The sequence below is a fragment of the Scylla paramamosain genome, unplaced genomic scaffold, assembly GCF_035594125.1.
Source record: "Scylla paramamosain isolate STU-SP2022 unplaced genomic scaffold, ASM3559412v1 Contig75, whole genome shotgun sequence".
Taxonomy (NCBI): domain Eukaryota; kingdom Metazoa; phylum Arthropoda; class Malacostraca; order Decapoda; family Portunidae; genus Scylla; species Scylla paramamosain.
The window spans coordinates 14,151-42,149 of NW_026973740.1; the positions used below are offsets into that span (position 1 = coordinate 14,151).

The 27,999-nt window shown below is 41.2% G+C and overlaps 1 protein-coding gene across 2 annotated transcripts; it reads right to left on the reverse strand.

Annotated features, from left to right (window-relative positions):
* Positions 1-773: 773 nt before the first annotated feature.
* Positions 774-27,999, reverse strand: LOC135098700 (uncharacterized). 2 transcript variants are annotated; one of them, XM_064001094.1, is made up of 3 exons: positions 27,160-27,991; positions 15,648-15,822; positions 774-1,713 (listed from the first exon to the last, which is right to left on the reverse strand). In XM_064001094.1, exons 1-3 carry the CDS (start codon positions 27,331-27,333, stop codon positions 1,595-1,597), a joined length of 468 nt encoding a protein of 155 aa, XP_063857164.1. In that variant the 5' UTR covers positions 27,334-27,991; the 3' UTR covers positions 774-1,594. The 2 variants fall into 2 exon arrangements, with proteins under 2 accessions (XP_063857164.1, XP_063857165.1); XM_064001095.1 differs by lacking the exon at positions 774-1,713 and adding an exon at positions 4,361-4,876 and having other exon boundaries at positions 27,160-27,999.

Below are 27,999 nucleotides of genomic sequence, written 5' to 3' on the forward strand. Positions count from 1 at the left end.
GTTGCATCTCTTGTTATCTTCTACCGCTATTTTCATGCCAACTGCTCTTCTGATCTTGCTAACTGCATGTCTCCCCTCCTCCCTCAGCCTCGCTGCACAAGACTTTCTTCATTCTCTCACTCCTATTCTGTCCACCTCTCAAATGCAAGAGTTAACCAGTATTCTCAATCATTCATCCCTTTCTCTGGTAAACTCTGGAACTCCCTGCCTGCTTCTGTATTCCACCTATGTTGCGAGGTTGTAAGTAGAAATTATTCCTCAAATCTATAATCAGTAAGGCATAGTAAATAGGAAATGAGACTTCAGAGTAACCAGAAAGGAAAACTGTAAGTCACAAAATTCATAGTATGTTATATTCTTTGATAATTGCGGGTGTACGTAGCAGCCATGGCCTTGAGACGTAAGGTGTTGCCAGATGTACATCCAACCTTTTACCTAAACGTACAGTTCTCGTTTATTTATAGATATTTATAATGTAAAGACATACTGATTTATTGCACATACGGTAAGGTTGTGAAAGTATATGTAGAGGTGAGATTAAAAGCTTTAAAAAAATATAAAAGTAAAATTCCGCTTCCCAAGTCTGATATCGTGGGCTCTGAGGAGGGAAATAATCCTGGAATCAAAATCGCTTGGTAGCCACACTTGCATTCATACCATGGGAATAATATATATATATATATATATATATATATATATATATATATATATATATATATATATATATATATATATATATATATATATATATATATATATGAATCGACTTGTTATTTTCCCTTTTCTGTCATTTTACGGGGTAAATAAGAAGCTTAGGAAAAAGAAATGCAGCCTGACAAGACCACTATCTCTGACAAAGCGCAACACTGTACTGGTTAAAAGTTTTTCCTTTGAAATGTTATTACAAGTTTTCTTTTCTGTGATGCCTGTCAGCACTACGTATATTTTACTTTGTTTATACACATCTTAACACTGTTCCTCGAATACACCTTGCTGTTGCTCTTATGGTCTCTGATGCTGGATGTGAGGCACAAAATTTCGTTACTTTATGGTGCAAACGTTTCTTATGAAGATTTAACGATAGGAGCTCGTTAAAACATTTTCCAGAAGTATTTCTCAAATTTCTTCGCTGAATTTAAATGGCATACGCATGCATAACATTAGCTTCTCTGAAGGACGACCAGAAATGAGCATCCTATTTTCCCAGAATTCCAAGAGGTATCTCTTGAATTCTTTGCTCTGTGGACGTGCTCTCCCTTCCTACCGTGTCGTGAAATGAAAACAAACAGAGGCACAAAGCATTACTTTTCCCAGGTGGTCTGTTGATGCAGTTATGAATAAAGAAGTATAAAATTTAGGTTGAGAGCATGACATAATCCACTTCTCAACTCTCTTTCAAAACAAATACCACCTGGTAAAGTAGAGCAGGAAATCGACTGCTTGCAAATTATGGTGACACACTGAAGGCACGGCTGCACTAACTCACTTTGCCAGAAACAATGAACGCAGAGCAACATAACGTAGGTCAGGTGAGGGCACAACTGCTGAGCAAGGTCAAGGCCACGCTTCTTAAATTTTCCTGGTCAGGTTCTGGTCAACGGACTTGCCAGCGTCCCGACTCATGGTCCGCCTGACGCTCGCCTGCAATCCGGTGACACACGGCGTCCAGGGAACCATTTGTCACTCCCGCAGTCGGCTCAGGTCGGGTTGATGCTGCAATGGAGAACCCCCTTAGGTTTGCGGCACTGCACCGTAAGCTTCCAGCCAACAGCCGTGCAGGGAAGCACATTCATAGCCACACCTCCCCACCTGCCGCCTTAATGAATATAGCATTACTAACGTCTGGACTGTTACGGCCAGCAATGATCGCAGCCTGACATGCAAGACCCTCATTCTCAACACTCTCCTCCTGGCAGTTACTGATTAACTTACTTGTGAGTTTCTCGCTTTGTTCTGTCATTGAACAACTACAAGGCTACCAACAAAACATTAGTGAAATCCTCAGATATTGCAAAATCATTTCATCTTTAGATTTTTCTATGCATGTTGAATATTTACGTTACGAAAGGAACACATTGTACATTTCATTTCAAGATATTTTCTTGTCACTATAATATTGAATAAATATATATATATATATATATATATATATATATATATATATATATATATATATATATATATATATATATATATATATATATATATATATATATATATATATATATATATATATATATATATATATATATATATATATATATAGTTATAGTTATAGTTATAAAGATCATAATGTATATAAAACATATCTAGTAATTTTCATTTTAGGCATTTAAAATTTCAAACTTCTAACCTAAAAAAAAAAAGTGACATGATGAACGTTGACACGTTCATTGCAGCCTCCTTGGACGTTGTGACGCAGCATTTCAAGCCAGAGAGCTGCCGTCTAGTCTCCTCAGCCAGACGAATCGCTGCTTGTCTCTTCGTGAGGCGCCCGATGGCTTGAGTCACGCTTAATCCACTCATCCTCGAGAACCAACACACCTTTATATCTAGGTTGTGAAGATAAGCTTTCCTGACGAAGGATTGAGGGAGGGCTGGACGGTGTGTGTGTGTGTGTGTGTGTGTGTGTGTGTGTGTGTGTGTGTGTGTGTGTGTATGCCAAGATGGGTGGGTGAGTTCGCGTTGGTGTGAGTGGGTGGGTGGGTGTGCGTCCATGTCTTCTGAGTAACGAGAAACAACACGTTCATAAGGATTTACGTAAATTACAACTGTATATATATATATATATATATATATATATATATATATATATATATATATATATATATATATATATATATATATATATATATATATATATATATATATATATATATATATATATATATATATATATATATATATATATATATATATATATATATATATATATATATATATATATATATATATATATATATTATAACAGCCCTCGAGCTCATGGGACTTGGCTCCCTCATCCGCCACTCCTCGAGACGCCCGCAGGTTGGGAATCTCGATCTACCGCTCCACTTACATCGGGGCTTCAGACTCAAGCCTCGGGCACCAAACCCAAGCCACCTCCTGCCTTATGGTCGACACCTCAGGAGTCTACTAGTACACAGCAGAGGATCTACTTCCCTCTCCCGGGAGCTTGGATTCTGGGTCATCTTTCACACAAGCATAGCAGAACACTCACAACACTCGTGCACACACATTCACGTCTCCACTCATTACACCTGTGCTACCCTCACGTCGACACGCCACACGTTACACCTGCACACACCCTCGTTATACAAGTGCTACACTCACGCCACACTCGCACACACACACACACACACGCATAGACAACTGCTGAGCCCGTGCCATCACTACAAGTATTTCATACTATATATTGTTAATTTATTGTCCTGCTTCATTCTTGTTCTTTTTTTTTATTTTTATTGTTCCTATTCAATATATATATATATATATATATATATATATATATATATATATATATATATATATATATATATATTATATATCGTTGTTGGGGTTCCTAGTGTTTTAAGTTCAAGCATTTTGTGTGTCCGAGCCTGCCATCCTCTGGATTTACTGTCACACGGCTCGTGACAGGAACACACACACCAAATACACTCAGGGAAACACACTCCTAAGCAACATTTTCACTACACAATACGCACAGCACACACTGCCGAAGAATCTTTACATCCACAAATATGCAGCAGCATAATCAGAAGAAACCAGGATGCCACAATATCGGTGAATTCAACCACAAACAGTTGACGTGTAGACACGACCACAGGCTGAGGTGTGAAGGATGCCATACACTTGGACACAAATCTCGCCAATGTAGTTACTACAGCGGTTAGGGATGTGGCGGGGAAGATGCTGCCGATGTGTTTGATATCAAAAACGATTTTATAACTATTTAACATACAAACAGCCAGTCTTTGCAATCAAACCTTGATGACATTAAGCATCTTGTACACGTAAGAAATATCGATTTGTTTTGTTACCGAGACGTGGCTTCGTAATGAAATTCCTGATGAACATTTAACTGTACAACACACAGGTGAGATGGTGGACGTGGAGGAGGAGTCTGCATATATGTAAGCAAGCAACTGAAGGCAAGAGTGATAAAACTACCTACTCCTAAGCAATCCCGTGTCCAGGACTTATGGACGAGTGTACAGTGCAGTAAGTTACCAGCTTTTATTATAGGTTGTGTTTAAAGACACCCCAAGGCCACAGCTTCCTCTTCTGAATATGTCCAAGATGTGATGAAACAAATGTCTGTATGTAAGAAATGGCTTTATATGTTGATGTGATTTTAATGATAATTTATTTTCTAAGAAAAACAAAATTGATGGTATTATCAGAAATAGCAGACTCACACCAATGATAAATGAGCCCACTAGGATGACGTCAAGCACAGCCACAGTGCTGGATGTGATCATCACTAATAAACCAGAAAGTGTTTTGGCCACCTCTGTTGTTCCCGGGCCAGTACCTGATCATGACCTAATTGGCATTACAATAAATATCAAGAAGACGGAGAGAGCATGAACTAAAATCTTTTCGTCACCTTGGTAAATATAACAAGGACGCTTTGTGAGCTACTCGTGCCAGAACCCCATCTTTTTGATCAAATACTGACCACAGGCCACGTTCATCTACAACTTGATATTTTAATACTAATTTTATGAGTTGTCTGGATGCGTGTGCTCCTTTAGTAACTAAGGCAGCAAGCAGACCTGCAGCGCCTTGGCTCACTGAGGGTTTGCGTGTAGCAGTGAGGCAGCGTGACGACACCCGCACCAAGCTGAGGAGAGCCAGACACAATATTTGTCTGCAAAAACAATGCACGAATGAAAAGAAAGAAATATAGAGTCTTACTGGTGCTGCAAAAAAAAAATATATATATATTATCTTAAAAAGTCTAATAAGAGCAAACAAAATTCATCGGCCATATGGAATGTGATAAAATAATTAGTTCCCGGCAAGAAAAGCAGCTCGAGAAAAATATGAACTTCATAATGTCTTTCAAAAAGCAGAATAATTTAATAATTTCTTTGCCAATGTAGGAAAGACAGCATATGACAACGCAGCAGACAGTACAGAGCAATCAGTGCTCCCCCCTGGACCCTTCTCTTTGTAAAGTGCAGTAGTGTGACTGAAAAATTCAGACCCAAGCCAGTAGACACCAACACACTCATATTAACAGTAAAAAGTCTTAACCAAACACGTTCTGTGGGCTCAGATGGAATTTTGCTCAAATTTATCAAGGATGCCTTATATTCTATTGCATCTTACCTGCCATGCGTCATAAATGGCTCAAATGTTACCGGAGTATTTCCTCAGGCTTGGAAAAACGCATGTGTCGTTCCTCTGCTAAAGAAAGGTGATTTTAATGATTCAAACAATTATCGTCCTGTTCCTTTTTGCGGATGACACAAAGATAGGTAGATTAATTAGGTCAGAATCGGATGCCATCGCCTTGCAGGCAGATTTAGATAAAATGAATGAATGGACGGACAGATGGCAAATGCAATTTAATATCAATAAATGCAAAGTACTTAGCGTAGGTAGAGGAAACGCACACAATAGGTACACATTAAACAACCAAACTCTGGTAGGTACAGGGTACGAGAAAGATTTAGGAGTTATAGTTAGCTCTGAACTCCGTCTAAGAAGCCAGAAACAGGGCAAATAGGGTACTAAGATTAATTTTTAGGAGTCTTAAAAGTAGAAGGCCGGAAGTAATATTAAAGTTATACTTGGCGCTGGTCAGACCTCATCTAGACTACGCTGTGCAGTTCTGGTCCCCACATTACAGGAAAGATATAGGACTATTAGAATCAGTACAGAGGAGAATGACTAAAAGGATACAGGGGATGAGGAGTATTCCTTACGAGGCGAGATTGAAGTTGTTAAATTTACATTCTTTAGAGAGACGCAGGTTAAGAGACCTGATAGAAGTCTTTAAGTGGTATAAGGGTTATAACAAGGGAGATGTAAGCAAAATTATTAGGATCAGCAACCAGGACAGAACAAGAAATAACGGGTTCAAGCTTGAAAAATTTAGGTTTAGGAAAAAGATAGGAGGAAATTGGTTCTCAAATAGAGTGGTAGATGAATGGAACGGACTCAGTAATCATGTAGTTAGTGCTAGGACACTAGAGAGCTTTAAGAGAAGATTAGACAGGTTTATGGATGGGGATAACAGATGGAAATAGATAGGTATATTTCATACAGGGACTGTCACGTGTAAGCCTGGTCGCTTCTTGCAGCTTCCCTTATTTCTTATGTTCTTTTTTTTTTTTTTGTTACTGGTGCTCTCCAAAATATTTGAAAAAAATTGTATGTCAACAACTTTTAGAATTTTTAGAGGATAACAAATACATTTCTAACAGCCAGCATGGTTTTAGACCTCATCTCTCAACTGAGTCTGCGCTAACTATTATAAAAGATAATATTTACAATAATATTGACCACAAGAGAGTGTCATTGTTGACGCTGTGTGATTTGTCTAAGGCATTCGACAGTGTCAGCCATGATAACCTCCTGGCAAAGTGTTCTCACCTCAACATAGACTCCTTCAACGACTATTAATACAATATGACTCTGTCAGTCAAACTGCAAAGGGCAACACCTGCTAAAGTAAATGTCCATTTCGGTGTCCCTCAAGGCTCCACCCTTGGACCAGTACAAAAAAAAAAAAATAATAATAATAAACGGTTTATTCTTTAGGCAGTCAACAAACTGAAAATGTACATTGGGGGTGGGGAAATACTTGACATTAATCCTAAAGGTAAGTCAAATCTAGAAGAGACTATTGATTGATGGCTCGCACCATGGTGGGAATCGCACTGAGTCTGTACCGGTCCGTACGTGGCGCCTTTAGGGGCGTTATCTTGTACTGTCCACTATACATGTTAATGACATGGCTAAGTGCACCAGTGACTGTATTTTAGTTCAGTACGCGAATGACACTCAGTTTCTTCTCTAGGTGTGCTACAGCACACCTAGAGAATATCATTAAAGAAGACCAAACCATTCTTGTTAAGGCAAAAGAATATTTTCTCAAGAATGGATTAATGACCAACACTAATATAACACAGTGCATATTTCTCGGTGGCAGACACTTGCTGTCATAGCTGCCTCAAGACACTGTCATTAAATATGATAGTACTTTTTATGTAATTTATTTATTTATTTTTTTTTTTCACTATAATCTTGGTTTTACTATGGCTTATGACAACGTATTATTAAATTTTACTAAAATTTTATTTATCTGTATTTGCACTTTAATTTCGTGCTTTACCTTTGTGTTACTCTATGCTCTCTTACTATAGACTTTTATTTGTCCAGTTAAATGTTTACCGATGTTTAGCTAATTTTACAATGACTTTTACATGTTGTGATATCAGTCATTAGGGCAATGATGTACACAAAAGAATGAAAACAATTTCCCATCCAGCGGTGTAGAGCACAACCATTGGGCTCTCGCAGAGTTTTGAGCTTCAGAGATTTGAATGTTAAGCAATTTCTCGATGTGCGTGGTGCTTCCATTTGTTGCATTGCTGACACCTTCTCTCGTCAGTCACCTTCCATCAATAATTAACCTCTCTATAAAGAGTTGCATAGTGATAAGACCACCATAGATGACAGTGAAGGAAGGAATGTGAAGCAGCACAGAGACGGACAGACATGGACACGTGGGAACACGAGGGAGGCTGCAGGAAGGCGTATATATTATGTGGGCGATGTGTGAACCGCTGATTGTATAAGCATAGAGAAATACTCACTTTATTCCACTGTGACTGCTTTTAGCCAAAGGGATTGTTAATACTGCTGCTACTAATAATAATATTAATAACAACAATATACTTCGTAATGAAAATTATCGAACTTGTACCAAGTCGCAAATTTATGTAACCTCTTTTTTTTTTATTGCCATTTAATGGCATTCGAGACTTTACAATACGTCTAAGTCTTCAGTGTCCATAACACTGCTAGCACTACTTGTAGCAGTAGTAGTAGTAGTAGTAGTAGTAGTAGTAGTAGTAGTAGTAGTAAGTACTTATCATCAGCCACTTGGCGTAATGATTGTTACACTGAGTTCATAATATGTTAGTATATCCAGAAATTGCTCATTTTTTTTTGTGATGAGACAGAAAACGATCCCTTGTGTAAGATAAACTATAGTATATCTATCCCTGTGTTTGTTAAGCTGAAGCACTACACGTTACGTAGTGGAATTTGAAAATAAAAGGAATTCGAATTGCTACATCAAAACAATGAACACTAATGAAAAGTTAAATGCTAGGAAGACTGGTGCAGAGAAAGATACAGGCGGTGTTTCCAGGCGGTTCCTCCTTTGAAGACCAAGAGATTGATCTCAAAGTGTGAGACCTGCTGGATCACATTTGACAGTCACACACAACATCGTTCATGTTTTCTCTAATGCTAACTCGCTTGAAGAGGGCAGAACAGGCAGGCAGAGCTCACTGCCTTAATGAATGATTGCCTCACAGACACACGCACATTTGAGGGCAACAAACACAGAGGCAACACCCGAGGCGCTCACAGCAAAAGGTTCCCACCTCGCCTCGCTGGCAAACTGATTCCTCGACTCGCGTCAACCCAACTCATTTTTCATCGCAAGTCGGCAATTTTCTTTTCGCTGCAAAATTAAATCACTTTCGGAAACTTGGGACCAAATTTATTCAGGCCGGGGAAAGACTTGGTGGACGCGGTGGAGGAGCAGGCGGCCGACTGGAGCTGGCTGGATCTGGGCCCAAGGTCCACGCCAGCCTCCTCTTCTGCTCCACCTACGAAATTGTTAGCGTCACTTGCAGCCCCTGACAGCCCAAGGAGACGCCACCACACACCCTACGGCAAATACTGCCAGCCCAGGAGCCCTTTAGGGGAGGACTGTGCTTCCTCCATGGCAGTGTCCGGCGAATGGTGGGTGGCTCTTGGTCACCATGACCTCGCGTTCACTGTGAGGGGCTGCAGGCGTCGACGCCATTGCCCATTGGATTTAAATGGACCCTGAAGGGGAGAAGGCTATGTATCGTGTATCATCATTGTGGAACGCATCGTGTATCATCATTGTGGAACGCATCGTGTATCATCATTGTGGAACGCATCGTGTATCATCATTGTGGAACGCATCGTGTATCATCATTGTGTATTATCATCGTGTATCATCATTGTGTATTATCATCGTGTATCATCATTGTGTATTATCATCGTGTATCATCATCGTGTATTATCATCGTGTATTATCATCGTGGAACGCATCGTGTATCATCATCGTGTATTATCATCGTGTATTATCATCGTGGAACGCATCGTGTATCATCATTGTGTATTATCATCGTGTATTATCATCGTGTATTATCATCGTGGAACGCATCGTGTATTATCATCGTGTATTATCATCGTGTATTATCATCGTGGAACGCATCGTGTATTATCATCGTGTATTATCATCGTGTATTATCATCGTGGAACGCATCGTGTATTATCATCGTGTATTATCATCGTGGAACGCATCGTGTATTATCATCGTGTATTATCATCGTGTATTATCATCGTGTATTATCATCGTGGAACGCATCGTGTATTATCATCGTGTATTATCATCGTGTATTATCATCGTGTATTTTCATCGTGGAACGCATCGTGTATTATCATCGTGTATTATCATCGTGTATTATCATCGTGGAACGTATCGTGTATTATCATCGTGGAACGCATCGTGTATTATCATCGTGTATTATCATCGTGTATTATCATCGTGTATTATCATCGTGGAACGCATCGTGTATTATCATCGTGTATTATCATCGTGTATTATCATCGTGGAACGCATCGTGTATTATCATCGTGTATTATCATCGTGTATTATCATCGCGGGACGCATTGCATCATGTAATCATCGTTGTATCATCGCTTTACTTACACTGACACAACACAAAACAACACAACACACGGAAGAGAACCTTTTTGGGGAAAAAGGAGCTTCTTTCATCACACACAACACAACACAACACAACACAACACAACACAACACACACACGGAAGAGGACCTCTTTGGGGAGAGAGGATCATCTTTCATCACACACAACACAACACAACACAAACACAAACACAACACAACACAACACAACACAAACACACACACACACACACACACACACACGCACACACACACACACACACACATAATATTATCTAATAAAATAACAACATAATTACAAACACAGCAACAATAGTGAGTGATCATGACAATATGTACTGCTACAAACGGTTCCTGGCTGCAATGACTCAAATTCCATTCACATTGTGTCACTCGCCTGCAGCTCAGCAAAATAATCTTTCAAGACATCACTGCCATCAGCGGAATCACTGTTGAAGAGAAACTGATTCCGTGTCCGTTTCAGTGCCACAGTAACCTCTCCATGGTGAAAGTATCCTTTGAAGGACTGAGTTACCTCCTGCAGATGCTTTCTCACTTCAGTCACAAAGAGCAATTCATACGTTTGTCAGGAAATGCAGAGTTCAGACCATCACGGCTCCTGGCTTGTAGTCCCTTAGTAGCACTGCTGTTACCGCTTGCGGGGGAGGAAGTGAAAGAGTGAAGATGAGAAGATGAAGGAGTGAAGATGAGAGGATAGAGGAGGCGGGGAAGGAAGGGGAGGAAGTGAAGGAGTGAAGATGAGAAGGAAGAAGTGAAGGAGTGAAGATGAGAGGGAAGAGGAGGACCAGGTGGGAGAGTGAGTCGTGAGGGTGTTTACACTAAAAGATGGTGACCTATGGTTAGTGCCATAATGAAACCCTTGTGGTGGTCAGGTGTTGTGGTGCTCGCCACACTCCTAACGGAAGAAGCGTGGTCGCCACCAACACACACAGACCTGTGTTCTGCACCCGTCGCCCACGCTCATTCACAAAGCCCCAATACGTGTCACGATCCCTGTTATCTTTCCAAGAAAGTGGACGGCACACTGATCCCAGAAAGTTCTAAAGGTCTGGATTTTTAAAGGCCTCGAGCACCTAGCCGACCTATCAGAAATCGCCAGCTATCAAACCCTCTCACAAACCCTTACCTCGGCACAGCACGCCAGAAATCACCTCAATGCCTGATCAATGTTGGGGAGGAAAACATAGCTATTCTATATAATAACATGATATACTAATAATAATGTTAACTCACAAACAAATTGAGGTAGTACACATTAAAGGAAATTAGGGAACAAATTTCTAGCCTAGACCAACACAGGATAAATCCCACTCACTCACTCACCATAGATTCCCCCTTTTACTGAGGCTCTTATATCGCCTCCCTTATTGCTCAGAGGCTATGCACATCAATACCTGACATTCCCGTCACTTCTCAAACCACTAAAACCCTTTTACTCCTTCAAAGGCCGCTGAAATATTTTCCCCAGCTGCGGGAATTTCCCCAGACGCTGTCACCGCGTCCCCAAATAACAATTCCCGTATTTTACCTCCTCAAACCTCACAAGACATCACCACCATCACCATAGATTAACTGTAACGCCACAACACCTTCCCCAAGGACACCAATAACACCACAACACCACCGCAGCCCCAACCACAAAATGGCTGCCTCTCACCCCGACACTGTCCCCTCAGGACACCATCCCCTCAGCGTTACATAACCAACACAACTCACCAGCCACATTGCAGCGGACAAGAGCTCTTGGTACCACAACAGACTCACCAGCCTGATCCTGGATATCAAGGTTATACCGCCACATCACTAATATACGTAAGTGTACAATACATTAAGTGTGCAGTAGACAGAGCGTGATGACATTTGTAATGAGCACCTCAAACTGATGCTACAAAAGTGACGCTACAACAAAACAACATACTTATGGTGTTGAGTGTTTTATATAATTATAGACGTGACCGGACTCAGAATAAACTGTACCGTGTGCAGCACTGAGGATTCATTACACCTGTCACACTGAGCAGCGCCATCAGGCTGCCACAATTGCCGTCACCGTCACGTCTCGTACCTGTGTCCACAGTTACACAGCAGGGTAAATACAGAATCACGTCCGCTTCTTTCTGGTAAATGAAACTTCCAGACAACTATCCACTCTTCTTCAGTGACATTCAGCTGTCCCCCTCTTCTAATTGATTAACTAATTAATTAGAATTAATAAAATTGAAGAAACTACTAACAACAACAACAACAACAACAACAACAACAACAAACAACAAACAATAATAATAATAATGATAATAATAATAATAATGTATTCCCTGGTATCTATATAGGCCTACCATTCTGTCTTGCATTCTCTCCACAACACAAACAAACATCACAACACAAACATGTACTATCCAGGCAACTCTCTCAAAACACCAGTTCTTTTCACCTCGTCATTTCTTATTCTATCGATCCCACCACGTTACTCCACACACACACACACACACACACACACACACACACACACACACACACACACTTCTCCAACACTTCGTTTCCAGTACACTTAACAGTTTCTTCTCCGCTACTTCCGTGTTCCATGTTTCAGCACCACACAGCACAGCGGATACCACTATTCCCACATATAACTCTCTCTCTCTCTCTCTCTCTCTCTCTCTCTGTACACTCACACCCAGTGTCCTTTGCTTGAGGATCTTTCTTAGTCCATCAAGAACTTTTCCTGCTTCTTTCACTCCGCACTTCACCTCTGTCTCAACTCTTGTGTCCACTGTGACTTGATCCCAAGTACCTGAAACAATCCATCTCTTCCACCTCCTCTCCATTAAATCTTGCATGCCTCCCTCCACTCACTCCACCACCCACTCTCACACATGTCCTGCCATATACACAGAAACGCTTCCCTCCTTCCAACAAGCTGCCTCCAACTCCACAAACTTTGAAAACGTCCCATACTTTTCTTACCAGTCCTTACCAGTGCATTGATAAACAAGTTACATTTAAGATCGTAATCTTGAATCGTGATGAATAACCAGGAAAGGTCGCTTGTTGCTCGCCGTTTCCTATTTACCAAGAGATTACGAGATTCGGTAAAATTAATGCAGAACTTTCCAATCTGCAAGTCTGTAATCCTGCGGGGCTGCAACAGGTGTCCCAGGGGAGGCGGGGAACAGACTCGTTTTCTTTACCTGCCGTGCTGGAGCGGGAGGCAGGCGGGTGTCACTCCTCGAAGGATGAAAGGACACGTCTCTATTAACATGTCAAATTCTAGAGTGTAAGTGACGTGAGGAAATGAAACGCCTTGAGTTAACGTTTACACACACACACACACACACACACACACACACACACACACACACACACACACACACACCTGAAACGTAAACCAGGTAAAATCTGTAGGAGGCGGTCACCACACCACGCGTCACCTCAGCGCCAACCATTGCAACGAGGCAAGTGGCCCCGCATCCCCTCACTCTCTGCTGCCTTTAACTTGCCTCTACCGAAAGCGTTCTTTGCTTTGTGAAACTTTATCGTTAGCACACTCCTTCATGTTCCTGTCGCAAAAACGTAGAACTGGTGACACAAAAATATCGAGAATGGGAAGCAAAAATTACAGTCAATAGAAATACTGTGCGCGTCTCTCATCATTTCCATCCCTCTCGGCACGTTGCATTCTTTCGATAATATTTTCAGAAGCCTTCCTTATTTTATGATGATGATGATGATGACGCAGTTTTCATCAGCTTTGCTCCTGATCTTCCACAACAGAGCTTCATTATACAATGTTTTTTTTTTTTCATATTTCTCGATATTTTGACTTCCTGCAACATTGTGTTCTCTAGCCACGCTTATACTAATATTTTCCATCCTAGTTTTTCACATTGTTGACCCGACCTTCCACTGCTAATCAAGAACACAGTGTCTAATGTTCATCAGTCTTGCATCAGTACACTCCCCACTTCTCTATTGTCTTGCTCACGTATTTTTGCCACTGTACTTTTGTCCAGTCAACTTTGCCTTTGTCTTTTATTCATCGAGGCCAAGCCGAGACCCTTCATCCTGCAGGCAACGTCCATGATCTTCTAAAACCCAATAATTCTAGTTACCCCGCCAGGAGCTTTTCTTTCCTGTGTTTCTCTGACGTAGCTTCATCGACGTAGCCTCATCCTTCTTAATGCTGCTATTCCTCCTTTCCTCTGAACTATTATCGATTCCACGCGTGAGGCCTTCCTGTCTGTGCCTAACACACTAAAACTTTGGACAATAACAACATATAACACTACAATATGATCCTCGCACGTTCAAGACAGAAAACTAGTTCTCCCCACTGAAAATATTCCTTTCACCAACAATAATCCTAACCAAGAATCACCCTCGTCCATCTTTTTATACTCGAAATATATATATATATATATATATATATATATATATATATATATATATATATATATATATATATATATATATATATATATATATATATATATATATATATATATATATATATATATATACACATTTTTTTTTTCATGTCAGTTTTCATTATTCTGGTGGGTTGTGTCCCAAAGCTAGTAAAACAATCCCCAATTATTTTTCAGTTTCCCAGCTCTCTCTCTCTCTCTCTCTCTCTCTCTCTCTCTCTCTCTCTCTCTCTCTCTCTCTCTCTCTCTTTGCAGTGTTAACATCTGTTAAGAAAGCTATTTTAGTTGAGTCTTTTCGTAATACTTCACCATTAATATATTACAAATTTTCTATCGTGTCCTTCGATCCTTCTGATTTAACACATTAATTTTTTTTTATTGCTAGGAAAATATTCTTTCTTGTCATTTATCCTTCAATGGCAGCTGACTTGGATGGAATTTCATAATGTGTCGCTAGAATAATAACAAGTGGTGCCGCATTGACAACCTGCCAAGCCAAATCAAGGCAACTTTATCCTCGACTCTTGCTTCACTTGCATGGCTGAGGCACGATCGCTGCGATGTCTGAAGGTGAAGTCACGCCCTTCCGATTCTCTCACATCAGGCGCTGGAATCTATTCTGGAGTGTGAAGTTCTCGCCCACCTTTCATCTCATAACCGCCTTAGTCCCCGTGACACTCTCTCAGGGATGTAGCACCACTAATCGGCCTCTGTGTGTGTTGTGATGCTGCCTCGCACGCAAACACACACACACACACACCCACACACCCACCCACACACACACACACACACACACACACACACACACACACACACACACATGTAACTGTATGTATCGCGCTTGGATCTCTCGCAACAAATAAATAAACTAATTCGGTTCCCCTATTGAAACAATCATCCGTACGAAGAAAATAAAACAGAGACAAGCTCTTCCTCCAAGCTAAGTCCCTTTTCTTCCTCCTTCTCTCCCTCCCTCCCTGGCCTTAGTTTCAGCAGTGCCCAGGACAACAAGGCGGCAGCCAGCTCGGGCGGCTCATCCCTAGAAATCCCCCAGAGAGACATTGTCCTTAGGCGGGGCTCGGGACGCCTCTCCTTGCTGTTGTGCCGCCGTGAGCGTGGGATTACAACGCGCAGCCAGAAATGATCTCTCTCTCTCTCTCTCTCTCTCTCTCTCTCTCTCTCTCTCTCTCTCTCTCTTAACTTACTGAAAGTGATGCCGCGGTCCCTGAAGTTCTGCGCGATGGTTTTGAGGGAGACCTTGAGTGAGTCCTTGTCCCTCCTGAAGCAGAAGAGGCAGGCGAGGCAGAGCGGGCAGAAGAGCCCCGTCCAGGCTGTACAGAACCGGGTGGTGAAGAAGGGCGCGTGGAACACCTCCCTCTGCTGCAGGAACCAAGGGGAGGCAGGTGTTAGCGTTGGGTTATGGGCTTACGTGAGGGGTGGCGATTGTTCAGGGGACTGGTGGTACTGTAAAGGGGATGTGGGCAGTGGTGGTGGTGGTGGTGAAGAGGGAAAAGGAGGAGGAGGAGGAGGAGGAGGAGAACAACAACAAAAACAACAACAACAACAACAAAAACAAGAGCAAGGAGGAGGAGGAGGAGGAGGAGGAGGAGGAGGAGGAGGAGGTCAAGGACGACGACGGTGACAAGGACAAGAATGAAAATGAAGGGACGAAGAAAACGGAGGCAAGGTGGTGATCTTAGTATACGTTGTGGGTTTGGTAATTTTTTAGATGACAAGAGGGACACTGAAGGAGCAGACCTGTTGAAAAGCTACGCAATGAAGGCACACAGGAGCGAGATGTAGGTAAAACACATGCAATAATTTTCGATCGGTTCATTACACATTCGCGTTCAAAAGCAGAATCTCGAATCCCAAACATTTGCTTTATCAAGCACACCAGCGCCAGAAACTCCTCGCCTTGTTGTATCATCAAAATAGTCTAATACAGTAATTGCATTTTTTTTTTATGTGGTTAAGCTCATCACTGCGAAGGCACAAGTCATTTTTCCCCAACAAGCAAAGTGTAGTGGTGACGAGATCACTTTGCTGAATGAAGCGTTCCAGCACATAGAAAGTAGAGTTCTACCTAGTCTCTACGTCTTGAATTAGTTTCTTGACAGGAACACCGTGCTGTAGGTGAAGCTGGCTCCGTTTGTCAGAGGCTTTGACACTATGGTGGAAAAAGACAACAATTTGTTTTACTTTATCTTTTGTTATTTGCATTTCTCTTACATTTTTCACTGAATCCTGTACAACTAAATCTAGTGTGTGAGCAAAGCATGGAAGATGACGCAAATTCATGATGTTCTTTATTGCTGAGCTCATACTGGCAACATTGTCAGTAACAACACAATATACCTTGTCTAGAATTTCCCATTTACTGCATACATGTGTCAGTTCCTCTGCTATATTCTGTGCTGCATGATTTTTTGTCGTTATTACTGTCTCCAATACAACAGATCTAAAATTGAAATCATGAGAAATGAAGTGTGCTGTGACAGTGACAAACAACACTCTGCGACTAGGCATCTCATGCCAAGGATTTAGGCCATGAACGAAAGTTTTAAATTCTTTTATCTTCAGTTATAGATAGTGGCTGAAGATCTTGAACAATCATTCTCATTAAAAGGTGATCAAGTTCCTTCTTCTTAGCAGAGTAATTTTTGTAGAACAGAGTCCTGTCAATCGTTTGATATAAAGTAGGCTGCACCGTGGCTGATGATGCTCCTGCTGGTCTCTGACTCCCAGCCATATCTGGCACTGACTCTTCCCGCATCTCCGCGTATTCTAATGGATGTTTCGTGGAGAAATGCTTAATCATACTTTAAATATTTCCGTTATACTTAAGTGTGTCCTTGCACACTAAGCACACAGTAGCGTCAGGCATTATTTAGTCCATGTAGGTCCAGACTGGAGCTTTCCTGGCTCGTTTTGAGGCCATGTCTGGTGTCGCACTGTTACAGTACAATGATAAAATAGCTATTTCTGCGAGACACACTCGTCTTTCCTCCTGTTTCTTAAAAACTGTATGAATATTTTTGGAAAGCCCTTATACTTTTTTCTATGACACGAAAAGTTCCTCTACTATAAGGAAATACTAAATGTTGAAAAATTTTGTAATTTAAATTAATACATTTTTTTTTTCTATGTAGGAAGGACACTGGCCAAGGGCACAAAAATCCAATAAAAAAATGCCCACTGTAATGCCAGTCCCATAAAAGTCCCATAAAAGTATATAAACATGGTGCAGTGCGTCACATCCTCCTGTGAAGCAGTGGTGCTGTTTTTCCGTACCTGGCAGTGACGTAAAATTTCCGCCGTTTTCTATTGATGTAAAAACTAAAGAGAACGGGATAAACTACGACACTTAGCCAGACACTTCTGTAAATTGACTATGTATGCAGAAACATTTTGTATAATTACATAAAATTAATTGTTTCAGCCTTCCTTGCATTTCAGAAATTTCAAAATATACACTATGGCATATTTATCTTGGCAGTTGCAGTCGGAATGATGTAGTGAACAGCTAGCTGTCATCTAACTGACTGTCTTCATCCTTCGTGTCCGCCACGATGTAGCTTCTGTTGCGGTCTTTTATCGCTCTTTTCACTCTGCTCTTAGGAATCAGCTAACTGCATGCCTCTCCCTCGCCTTGCAGCAGATTCCTCACTTCTGTGGAATGAATGGTTAGCAGTTAGTCTTTAAACGCGTTTCCGGCCACAATTTTCATATTTTTAAAATATGATATTTCAATATCATATTTTAATATTTTCTACTGACAGTTTCATTACCTTAATTTTCTTCATCACTGCCTTCTAAACCTGATGCAAAAAAGAGATGACGAAGATAATGATATAGTCCGTCACTGTGTGATTAATTGTCATCATCATTTTGTTCGTTTTCATCGTCATCATATATGGATACATCATGGGTTTCTACTAAGTATTAGCATTATCATTTTCTTCATTTTCTTCAGAATCATTTTTTCCTGACTTACTTCGCGAAAGTCACCTCAGCCTAATGCATAACAAAGGTAAGGATACTGAGTATTAATTGCTTCTTCCAGTACTTGTGAATAATTTCCTTCATTACTTCCTTTAATTTCATCGTCACTAGCAAATAGATCCTCGCCTTCGTTATCTGCATTTGCATTCTCATTGTATTCGATTTCTTCATCACTGTCTAATAAACGTAATGCCCAAAAAAGATGACGAGGATAATAATTGTCGTCGTCACTCATTTTTTTTTCCTTGGTCTTTTACAAAAACAGTAGATTTTTAAAAATTATATCATATGACAGTCAGTTCAGCAGAAGACCTTTTTTTTTTTTTTTTGTTCAGGATACGTTCTCCAGCCCGTGCACAAACGTCCTCGCTAGATAAAGTAAGAAGTACTGCTAGAAGTGTTAATCAACTCCCGCGATGAGGCCATAACATGAGCCCTGATACAAGAAGTGTTAATGAATTCCTGTGATGAGGCCATGATATCAGCGCTGATATAATGCTTATACGTGTCACCAGGCACATTCAAAACGTGTTGGCAAAGGCTTTTCAGTACATTTCCCACAGCGTAACTACACTCCTGTTTTTCTTGTTTTTGCCCTAAGTAATTCATTTCATACCCCCTTTGTGTATTCATGGAATGTTATAGTGCAGGATCATCTGTTACCAGCACGAAAAAGAAAAAAAACAGTGGTACGATATTTGTCGTTTGTCTACAACTTCCGTTCCCAGGCCTTATCTCTGATGACATCACTATCACTTCTAGACATACTGCATTTTCTATATATGGTACAGAGAGAGAGAGAGAGAGAGAGAGAGAGAGAGAGAGAGAGAGAGAGAGAGAGAGAGAGAGAGAGAGAGAGAGAGAGAAACCGCCACTTGTGCATTTTTAACTAATGGTGTGATACAACGTCTCTGTCCATCTATCCATGTGATGCTGAGAGCTTGTAAGTCAACGACAATGTGTTTCCAATACTTTTGGTCTAAATGTAGAATAAAGTAGCAATTATACGCAGATTTAAGAAAAAAAGCATATGTAAAACAAAGTTTTGAGGAAATTTTGCCATATGGGAAAAAAAAAACATATATATATATATATATATATATATATATATATATATATATATATATATATATATATATATATATATATATATATATATATATATATATATATTTTCATTATCAAAACAAAATAAATTAGTTTAGCAGAAAAAAGGATAATTAGTGTGTAGAAAGCTATAAGTACAGTAAATAAAGTGATCACCCGCCAACATGAACAATACTGCATGATCAGATTTAGTTGCAGACACACAATAACATTTCTAAACTAGGTTCAAATGTTCTACAGTCACCTTGCTGAAGTGAAATCTCACTCAAAGCCATTAATGATTAACAGTATTCATATGGGGGCAATTTCTCTGTTTTCGCTTTATGATATTCAGTTTAGAGAATAGCCGTTCAACGTCAGCATTGGAAGTTGGAAGCGACAGGGCATTAAGCGCAAATGTAGCAAAGGTCCGGTACTGGAAATTTCCCATGGCGTCTGTAAGTGTCATAAGATGAACATAGAGTAGGCAAATATCATACTTTGGATCTTTAAGATGGTCTGGGAATTTATAAAACTGAACAGTTCTCCACTCGTTATGAACAGCCTGTTTATCATACATATTGGTGATCCTTGGCAGTTCATCCATTAAGTCGCTGAGGGATGACATGTTTGCTCTGGCGGTGGGATCCATTACTTTCCCGGGATGCAAATATCGTGTCAACATCCATAACTTATTATTTAAGTCAAGTCTTTTCTTGATTTCTTGACATAGTACAATAAGAAAAGTCCTACATCTTAACCTGATGTCAATCATCATATCTACATTATTCACATATTCTGGTGCCTGAAACAACGAGTGTAATTTTGCCTCAAGGTAAATTTGATGAACAGGTTTGTGTAGGCTGCCGTTTGCTGGGTTGATATCATATAAGGGAACTTTACAAAGTAAATGCTCCTGACAAATGGAATGTACCAAAAACCGATACAGGCTAGATATTTGTCATGAATCAAATGAAGTGTTGGGCCTTTATTCTGGAACACTAAGTTAAAATTATTTACATGTGGCAAAATGTAATTCAAGAAATGTAGATAGCAGACTATTGCTTGATCCTCTAGTGCCTTCCTAATGTTTTCAACAGCCAGCAACCTACAGTCATAAACCTTACTCTGAAAATACAACCTTGGGGCACTCCACTGCTCCAAAACCCTTGCCACAGCCTCATGTAATGATAACGACCTTGTTGCACTACCATGTAGTATTTTATGCGGTTTTAAATTGCAGAAACCCTGGAATTTCCGAAACTCTGATTTCCTCTTTCCGCTATGTGCAAAATAATCATATATGTTTCGTGGCAATTCCTCGCATGCACGAGGCAAGGTTTTAGCTGCTTCACTAGCACACAAATGGATGCTGTGGAAGACACATCTAAAGACAGTAATGCCAGGACGTTCTTCTCTCAGTCTGCTGATGACGCTGTTGTAGTTACCCATCACATTTGATGCACCGTCTGATGCGAAACCAGTCAGATTGTCTAATGGGATATTATCAAGTAGCAGACACTGTTTTGTTATGTTAAACAAACCATGACCAGTTGAACCGTTGGCACCATTATATACATCTACAAGGTCCAACATAGCAATTTTGATACCACTTTTTTCTTCATCAAAATATTTTGTCATAACTGCCAAAGATTTTGTTTCACTACAGTCTGTGCTTTCATCAACAATAATACTGAATTTACACTTCCTAAGTTTCTCAGCCAAACACTCATTGGAGAATTTACCTAACTTGTTTACAATATTTGTGCACTTCGTTCTTTTCATTGACATTTCAGCAGCAATTTTTAAGTCTGGGAACATTCGTTTGTTTAAGTCTATGAGGTGATCACAAATGATGAACGGTAGATTATGTTCCGCTAGGAAAATACTGACAAAAGTATTGTTGCGTAAGCAACACCACCTGTCACACCACCTGTCACAAGGGGAGGTGCATGATAGCCGTGATCTTCAATGCGGAAGTTCTGTTGGTCATTTTGAGATGTGCTGGTTGGGGAGACTGACCGTTATTTCTTGGTATGGTCTGCCGCCTTTCTTCTAAGTTTGTATGCTGCCTTGATTTACAGTGACGCTTGAGGCAAGTAACTTCTGCTGTCAAATATTTGTGACACGCTCGACAGTACGCCCGTTTCTTGTCTCCTTCAACTCTCGCCAGCCATGCTTTGAACAAATCGTTTGACAACCACTTTTCTTGGAAACTATGACGTGTAGCCATGATGATAACTGTTGTACAAATACTTTCAGTTACATCAAAGTGCGTTTACTGGATAGCATACAAGATAAATACATTTCACGTAAGTGTACGTTTGCATCCTCACTTCGTTTTCTATCTTGAGAGTAAGTAACTAACAAACTTAAGGGTAACTTAAGAATACGTATTTGGACTGTCAGAAGAGTGAAACAATGATAATGTTAATATATTAGCTGTAATATATAATGTGAGTAACACTCACATTATATAAGATGCAGTACGTGTTGGTAATAGATATGACACCTCAAAATGCTTCACGCTGCAGGAATTCCACGTTAACCCAAAGAAGTCTGGGTCTCTTCTGACAGTTTCCACAGTTTCCTCTATAGGAGGAGGCAGTAGACATCTGCCGAAACGATAATTACTCCCAGTGAGGTCTAAAGCACTGTTCAGAGAGTGCTGTGAACTTATCATTAAACCCAGCTGTGACCTCACTGAACGTTTCCCTTTGTGTCTCACAACACAAGGGGGCAGTCACAGCCTGCCCTCTAAAGACAACTCTCTTCCTCCACACAAAACTACAAGCACCTAATAACACACACACCCTTCAGTCAAAAATTTTAAAATCATCATGGCGACTCCTACATAAGCCTCGGAGTCCCCATCTGGGGAGGGGACCAAAAATGTCCCCAGGCCGGACTGCCTTTCTGTCGACGACCCTAAGTGTGTTGACACCCCCTCAACATTTTCTTCATTAACTTCTGCAACATTCGCGGTCTAAGATCTAATTTTCAATCTGTAGAACACCACCTCTCCTCTTCTAAACCTCATCTTCTTTTCCTTACTGAAACTCAGGTGTCTGAGGCAACTGACAGTAGCCCCTTTTCTGTTCCCTCCTACTTTCTCTATCCTCATTTTCGATCCAAAGCTGGATGCTGCGTTTATGTGCGCAGTGACTTAACCTGCTCTCGTGCCCACGCTCTTGAATCTTACAAGTTTTCCACCATCTGGCTACGACTACAGAGTCACTCTCATACTAAATTTATCTGTGCTGTATACCTCTCACCTAACTCCTCTGACTATAAGAAATTCTTTGACTACTTAACTTCCAAAGTGGAGCACATTCTGACCCTCTTCCCTATAGCAGAGATCTCCATTCTTGGAGACTTCAATGTTCACCACCAGCTTTGGTTTTCCTCTCCCTTCACTGACCATCCTGGTGAACTAGCCTGCAACTTTGCTATCCTCCATGACCTAGAGCAATTGGTGCAACACCTTACTCATATTCCTAACCGTCTTGGAGATACGCCCAACATTCTTGACCTTTTCCTGACCTCTAATCCTTCTGCTTATGCTGTCACTCTTTCTTCTCCGTTGGGCTCCACCGATCACAATCTCATATCTTTATCTTGTCCTATCGCTCCAATCCCTCCTCAGGATCTCTCTAAGCGAAGGTGCCTCTGGCGTTTTGCCTCTGCTAGTTGGGGGGACTTGAGGAGGTATTTTTCAGATTTTCCTTGGAATGACTACTGCTTCTGTGTCAGAGACCCGTCTTTGTGTGCTGAGCGCATAAAAGAGATGATAGTGTCTGGCATGGAGGCATACATTCCTCACTCTTTTTCTCGAACTAAGCCTTCTAAACCTTGGTTTAACACAGCTTGTTCTCGTGCTATACATGATAGAGAGGTGGCCCACAAAAGGTACTTAAGCCTTCCATCACCAGAATCTCATGCACTCTATATTTCTGCCCGGAACCATGCCATGTCTGTTCTCCAACTTGCCAAAAACTCCTTCATTAACAGAAAGTGTCAAAACCTTTCAAGATCTAACTCCCCTCGTGATTTCTGGCATCTAGCCAAACATATCTCCAATAACTTTGTTTCTTCTTCTTTCCCTCCTCTATTTCAACCAGATGGCACCACTGCTATCACATCTATTTCTAAAGCTGAACTCTTTGCTCAAACCTTTGCTAAAAACTCTACCTTGGACGATTCTGGGCTTGTTCCTCCCTCTCCTCCACCCTCTGACTACTTCATGTTACCTATTAAAATTCTTCGCAATGATGTTTTCCATGCCCTCGCTGGCCTAAACCCTCGGAAGGGTTATGGACCTGATGGGGTCCCTCCTACTGTTCTCCGAAACTGTGCCTCTGTGCTTGCAAACTCTTTCAGCTCTGTCTGTCAACATCTACCTTTCCTTCTTGCTGGAAGTTTGCCTACATTTAACCTGTTCCTAAAAAGGGTGACCGTTCTAATTCCTCAAACTACCGTCCTATTGCTTTAATTTCCTGCCTATCTAAAGTTTTTGAATCTATCCTCAACAGGAAGATTCTTAAACATCTATCACTTCACAACCTTCTATCTGATCGCCAGTATGGGTTCCGTCAAGGCCTGTTCCTAAAAAGGGTGACCGTTCTAATTCCTCAAACTACCGTCCTATTGCTTTAATTTCCTGCCTATCTAAAGTTTTTGAATCTATCCTCAACAGGAAGATTCTTAAACATCTATCACTTCACAACCTTCTATCTGATCGCCAGTATGGGTTCCTTCAAGGCCGCTCTACTGGTGATCTTCTGGCTTTCCTTAATGAGTCTTGGTCATCCTCTTTTAGAGATTTTGGTGAAACTTTTGCTGTTGTCTTGGACATATCAAAAGCTTTTGATAGAGTCTGGCACAAAGCTTTGATTTCCAAACTACCCTCCTACGGTTTTTATCCTTCTCTCTGTAACTTCATCTCAAGTTTCCTTTCTGACCGTTCTATTGCTGCAGTGGTAGACGGTCACTGTTCTTCTCCTAAATCTATTAACAGTGGTGTTCCTCAGGGTTCTGTCCTGTCACCCACTCTCTTCTTATTATTCATTAATGATCTTCTTAACCAAACTTCTTGTCCTATCCACTCCTATGCTGATGATACCACCCTGCACTTTTCCACGTCTTTTCATAGACGTCCAACCCTTCAGGAGGTAAACATATCACGCAGGGAAGCCACAGAACGCTTGACTTCTGATCTTTCTAAAATTTCTGATTGGGGCAGAGCAAACTTGGTATTGTTCAATTCCTCAAAAACTCAATTCCTCCATCTATCAACTCGACACAACCTTCCAGACAACTATCCCCTCTTCTTCAATGACACTCAACTGTCCCCCTCTTCTACACTGAACATCCTCGGTCTGTCCTTTACTTATAATCTGAACTGGAAACTTCTCTAGCTAAAACAGCTTCTATGAAGTTAGGTGTTCTGAGACGTCTCTGCCAGTTTTTCTCACCCCCCCAGCTGCTAACTCTGTACAAGGGCCTTATCCGTCCATGTATGGAGTATGCTTCACATGTCTGGGGGGGTTCCACTCATACTGCTCTTCTAGACAGGGTGGAATCAAAAGCTTTTCGTCTCATCAACTCCTCTCCTCTAACTGACTGTCTTCAGCCTCTCTCTCACCGCCGCAATGTTGCATATCTAGCTGTCTTCTACCGCTATTTTCATGTTGACTGCTCTTCTAATCTTGCTAACTGTATGCCTCCCCTCCTTCCGCGGCCTCGCTGCACAAGACTTTCTTCTTTCTCTCACCCCTATTCTGTCCACAAAGTATCACTGACAGCCGCTGGTTGTCTAACAGTGACAGATAATGCGTTAAGTCCGCAACTAAAACAAGGGTACGGGTTGAATTGTTAAGTTTCATGACATTATTCTTAATACAATATTTGTTTCATTCATAAAATTGGCGAAAACAGCATTCCGGAAATATTTCCGCTGGTCACGTGACTTCCGTAGGGTGACGTGTCTGTACGTTTGTTTAGCAGACGAATTTCCGTCAAACAACAGCACTACTCTGAAGACCTTTACTCAACTGAGGTCAGAATGAGCTTCCCCATATATATATATATATATATATATATATATATATATATATATATATATATATATATATATATATATATATATATATATATATATATATATATATATATATATATATATATATATATATTTTTTTTTTTTTTATGTAGGAAGGACACTGGTCAAGGGCAACAAAATCCAATAAAAAAAATTGGCCACTGAAATGCCAGTCCCATAAAAGGGTCAAAGCAGTGGTCAAAAATTCATGAGTAAGTGTCTTGAAACCTCCCATTTCAAGGAATTCAAGTCATAGGGTGGAAATACAGAAGCAGGCAGGGAGTTCCAGAGTTTACCAGAGAAAGGGATGAATGATTGAGAGTACTGGTTAACTCTTGCGTTAGAGAGATGGACAGAATAGGGGTGAGAGAAAGAAGAAAGTCATGTGCAGTGAGGCCGCGGGAGGAGGAGAGGCATGCAGTTAGCAAGATCAGAAGAGCAGTTAGCATGAAAATAGCGGTAGAAGACAGCTAGATATGCAACATTGCAGCGGTGAAAGAGAGGCTGAAGACAGTCAGTTAGAGGAGAGGAGTTGATGAGACGAAAAGCTTTTGATTCCACCCTGTCTAGAAGAGCAGTATGAGTGGAACCCCCCCAGACATGTGAAGCATACTCCATACATGGACGGATAAGGCCCTTGTACAGAGTTAGTAGCTGGGGGAGTGAGAAAAACTGGCGGAGACATCTCAGAACGCCTAACTTCATAAAAGCTGTTTTGCCTAGAGATGAGATGTGAAGTTTCCAGTTCAGATTATAAGTAAAGGACAGACCGAGGATGTTGAGTGTTTCTCTCTTTCTCTCTCTCTCTCTCTCTCTCTCTCTCTCTCTCTCTCTCTCTCTCTCTCTCTCTCTCTCTCTCTCTCCTCCTTGGAGGTTCGCTTCCCTCAAATTTTCCTCCGGCAGAAGTTTCCCTCCGAGGCTGGTGAAGTATGCGTTCTGAGTGCCTTCCAGTTTTTTATTCAGTTGCGGGCTTCCTCATGACGGCACACCACGCCGCGCCTGCTGAGTGACTGACAACACCCTGTCCAGGAGCGATTCCTGCGTGGTAATGGTCTGCACATGAACTTTAAAAACACTCTAAATCATCGCCTTCACTCGCCTTTAAACACACACACACACACACACACACACACACACACACACACACATTTTTTATACAATATTTTTATTTGAGTGCCTTCTTGGCGTGCAGGTGCGGACGTGGAGGGGTGATGAAGGAGGAGGAGGAGAAGGGAGGAGAGCAATAACAACAACAACAAGAACAACAACAACAACAACAAAGAAAATGACTACATTACTTACAAAATCCTGTCTTTACAAACTTACAAACCAGTACACTGCTTCTCCATCTTATCCTGTGTTCCTGTGGGTGTGTGCGCGTACCTAAGCGCGAAAAACAAAAACGTAGCACCCTCATTACAACATTAACCTTCACAGGCCTCAACATCACCTAATCACCAAGCCGTGTGACCCTCGTGGACTGGAGGTGCTGGCGGCGCGTGAGTGTGGCCAGCAGTAGTATTTACCTTAGTCCTTGAGCGCCCTGCGGAGATGTCACGGACTCTCGGTTGTGGTTCCTGGAGGACAACGTACACTCCGTGGGGTTTGGGTACGAAGGGGTTGATCAGGGGGACGAAGAGGTGAGATCGCATGGTGGCGTGGGGATGTAAACACAGCGATGCGCACTGGCCAGGGATCATTCACGGCATTTAAAGCTTCCACATGCCGCAAAATTTCTCGTCAACTTAATTTTCTTTCGTTTGCCGTCGATGTGTTCAGGTTTTCTTAGGTGTTTACTATGTCGTGTTTCAGAAAAAAAAAACCACTTTAGTTTAGTCAGGAAGCAACAGCCACACCTACGCTGGCAGCAGTGCCCACGTCCACGGTGCTCACAACAGAGTGGCTGGCGGCGGGAGTGTAAAGGGCAGTGGGGCAGCTGAATCTCTCCCAGCCGGGGCTTATTAATTATGAAGACTCAAGGTTATTCTGGAAAGAGAACACCTTGACGCGAGCTGCATCCATCCCCAGAGTACACAGCGAACCATTCATCTTGGCGTGTGAGGATGTGTGCTTAATTCTTCACCTTGTATGAGTGCGCCTTCAATGTTTTCATCCCCAGAATACACAGCCAGCTTTTGAAGGTAGCTTTGGAGGTTTTCAGAGGGCGCACGTGAGGATAAGCGCTCATTCCTTCACACAAGACAATGTACGAGTGCACCTCCCGGAAGTCAGTGATTTATGTAATATCTCAAGGCTTCAGAATATACGGACAGCGATTCACGTCAGCTTTTGAGGTTTTCAGAGAGGACTGGCACTTAATACTTCACAACAGACGACACTTTCCGAAGGCCAGTGATTTATGTAGT